Source organism: Loa loa (genome assembly GCF_000183805.2).
Source record: "Loa loa unplaced genomic scaffold supercont3.106, whole genome shotgun sequence".
In the NCBI taxonomy this organism is placed as follows: Eukaryota; Metazoa; Nematoda; class Chromadorea; order Rhabditida; family Onchocercidae; genus Loa; species Loa loa.
The window spans coordinates 1-3,588 of NW_018108286.1; the positions used below are offsets into that span (position 1 = coordinate 1).

A 3,588-nucleotide genomic window follows, 5' to 3' on the forward strand; every position below is an offset into this window, starting at 1 on the left:
AGAAATGCTGTAACAGTGGATGACTTGGATATCTTATGGAATGTGCAGCATGAAAGGCATGACGTCATCCAGCGAAATGTTCACGATCTAATAGCAAAGTTAGTTAATGGGTTGAACAATGTATTGCAAAAACATTTGTTTGAACGTATACTAAACTTAGATGTGAATAATTTGGAGTACGCTATACAGACATTAGATTTTGCTCAATTGAAAGGTATCTTTTTTTTGAGTCGAAATTTAAAATCTGATAAAAATTCCTGAAATTTGATTGTCGAATTTCAATACGAAACTACCGTACTAACGAAAGATAATTTTCTCCAGTGTGAGTTATTGGAGATTTTCATAATAAATAGATGCGACAATGTAAAAGGAATTATTAAATGACAATGAAACCTGAAAACATTAATTAATGGGGGTGGTGATTATTAGCCTATAAATTTCAAAACGAATTCTTATCAAACTAAACTAAAATCAAATGAAATTTCAAAATAAATTCTTATTAAATCTACAGAGACTAAATTGGATGTGTATTATAAATGATAACAAATGATAACAATGATAAATTCTTCAGATAATTCACATCTTAAGGATAATATTAATGGAATAGCACAATTCTTTTAAAATCTTTAAAAATGGTTTATTTTTAAAAAAAATGATTTTTCATCCTCGTTTACTTCTTTTTTTTGAACACTTGGACAGTTTTCTTTTATACTAATCAATACTTAAATATAATTATCAAAGAATTACCTTATTCAGGTATTCAATTGATAAGAAACGGTGATTCAACCATTGGTAAAGTTTATTTAATAGAGTAAATTTAAGTATAGCATGTGATATATAATTAAGTAATATTTGAAATTTTAAATTTGAATAAAGAATGTTGTGGCAATGGATTTATTGAAATGCAATTTAAGAAGAAGTCTTAGATTACTACCTAAAAGTTTGCTTAATATTGATAGTTATTGCTTTTTTTTTAAAAAAAAACCATACCAAAACTGTATAAAACTGTAAAATCTGTAAATTTTTTACTTCTAATATCAAACGAATTTATATCATTTATTCACTTATTACTAAATAATAAATAAACAATTCAAAATGATTTTATCAGTTAATTAAATTTATATTAAGGATAGAGTCAATGTCAATCTTAACTTATAATTCATAGTAAATCTATCGATGTATCGTATCCTTATTGTCTCGTTATTGTCATTGTTTTGTGGTTGTGATAGTTATCATTGAGGAGATGGAGTATTTTGCCTCATAATTTATTGTATTAGTTATAGAAGTGATTAAAGTTAAATATAATCCATTAATTGATTGATTATTGATTGGATGATTTAATAGGATCCATTTCATTTCATTGATTGATCCATGAATTTGATTATTTTTTTTTTATAGCACCAAATGCGCCTTTAATTGAAACGGCGGAATGTGTTGCGGAGAATAATTCAGTAACTATTGTATGGAAAGCACAAAATGATGATTGTGCAATTGATGGTTATATGTTAGAGATTGATTCCGGTTCTGGTGATGGATTATTTAAGGTTTGTTTTTGATGCATACGATTTAATTATGCAAGCACCGTAATAGTTTCTGACTACTGTAAACTGTACATTTGTCGTACTCATTTCTGGTTGCTGTAAACTGCTCATGTACCGTAATAGCTTTTAATTACTGTAAACTGTGCATACGCCATAATAATTGCTGTGAATTGTGCATACTGTAGCAAAAGGGTGCATGTTGCAATGATGAAGGAAAGGCCAATTAGTGTTTTTTTTTTTTGTTGTTATTTCAAATAAACAGCAAATTAATTTGTATTTTCAAAAATAATAACTGGGAATGATTGCAAATCCAATTTTTTTACAGGAAGTATACTGTGGCAGAGATACGATATGTACAATTGATGGCTTACATTTCAATACAGTTTACAATGCGCGAGTTAAAGCATTTAATGCAGCCGGTGAAAGTTCATATAGCGATATAATATGTCTTCAAACGGCTACCGGTTAGCATAACTTCATTTATTCCGGAAATATGAATCCCGATCGAAACTGATACATTTTAATACAAGCATAAGTTTAACCGGTTTTCTGTGAATTTGAATTTAAGTCGTCCCTTTTTTTTTAGTGGCATGGTTTCAATTGAGTAAATCAGCTTCACAAAATGATTTAACCGTATCCAATGAATGTATGTCATTGACCGGAACAACAATGGAATATAGATCTCTTTGTGGTTCCATTGCCTTCTCTCGCGGAACACATTACTGGGAGATAACGGTGGAACGTCATACAGGAAATGCCGATGTTGTAGTTGGTGTAGCGCAAAGTGCTTTCAATCGTCATATTATGCTTGGTATAACTTTCACTTCCGACAACCAACGATTTATTTTATCTCATTTTTTTTATCCTTCAGGAAATCCGGAATATTGATCCTGCTGAAATAAATGTACAGATTATTTCTTGACCACTGAATATTTGAAGATTTTGAGGAGAAAATAACGATAATACCAAAATGAGTTGGGGATGATTGGTACGGATTGAGATTAGTCAATGTGAAGTAATTTTAGGGAAAGACTTACACGGTTGGTCAATGTATATCGATGGAGAACGTTCGTGGTATTTGCATAACGGAATGCATCATAGTCGAATCATCGGTGGTATCGGTGTTGGATCTGTGATCGGTGTATTATTGGATTGTGATAAAGGTACTCTGGCATTCTTCGTCAACGATACGCGACGAGAATATGAAGGACAATTAGTTGCATTTCGGTATAACTATACTATATCATAAAAGATAAAGAAACGAGCTAGGAATAAGTTTTTTTTTCATCAATTATTTTGCTGAAATTACGACACTTTCACGTACTTATAGACGTACTTCAAGAATACATGAAAGGTTTCCCTTTTGATAAAGTAAATATGTTAAAGATATATAAATGAAGTGAACAAAATAATTTTTATCTTTAAGGAATATGCCACGCGGTTTGTATTATCCGGCATTCAGTGTTAATTGTGATGCATTGATAACTGTACATACCGGTTTGACAATCCCGTCAAGCTCAGGAAGCAGTGATTGCAGCGATACATGATCTATACCATAGCATTTTTCTTTTTTCTCCCTCTTTCATTTGTATGTTGTTTTTTTTTTTCAAAGTATTGCAGATTTTATTTGATTGTATAAAAAGATACACTGTATTACATTGCTATACGTTTGTCAACATTTAATATGTCAATGATTCACAATGATACAAGAAAGAAAATATTAATTAGCATGTCGATTAATTAATACCTAATATTCTAACATTATGTTAGCATGGGTTTGATAGCATATGTAATAGTCCAACTTTTTGAATTTTCGGAAATAAGCATCTAGCTATCATAAGTATTTACCATAGTGATATATATGCAGTGTTTAGATATCTTCTTCCTTCCTAAATTTTTTTTCCCTCCTAATCAATAATTGCTATCTTTTATTGTTACTAATCGTTTATTGATTAAACAGATAGCATTCTTATACATATAACAAGGGAAATAGGAGAGAAATTAAGAGTTCTCAAAAAGTGATGGTCGTGTTGTTTATTGGCAACTA

General features: G+C 30.1%; 1 protein-coding gene across 1 annotated transcript; it reads left to right on the top strand.

The window, feature by feature from the left end:
- Positions 1–1,398: 1,398 nt before the first annotated feature.
- On the top strand, positions 1,399–3,159 carry LOAG_12881 (hypothetical protein; the record flags this gene model as incomplete). The annotated part of the gene is made up of 5 exons (XM_003148393.2): positions 1,399–1,544; positions 1,867–2,005; positions 2,128–2,352; positions 2,567–2,768; positions 2,968–3,159. Coding segments are annotated over 5 exons (833 nt in total), but the record flags the coding sequence as incomplete, so codon positions are not given.
- Between the last annotated feature and the right edge of the window lie 429 nt (positions 3,160–3,588).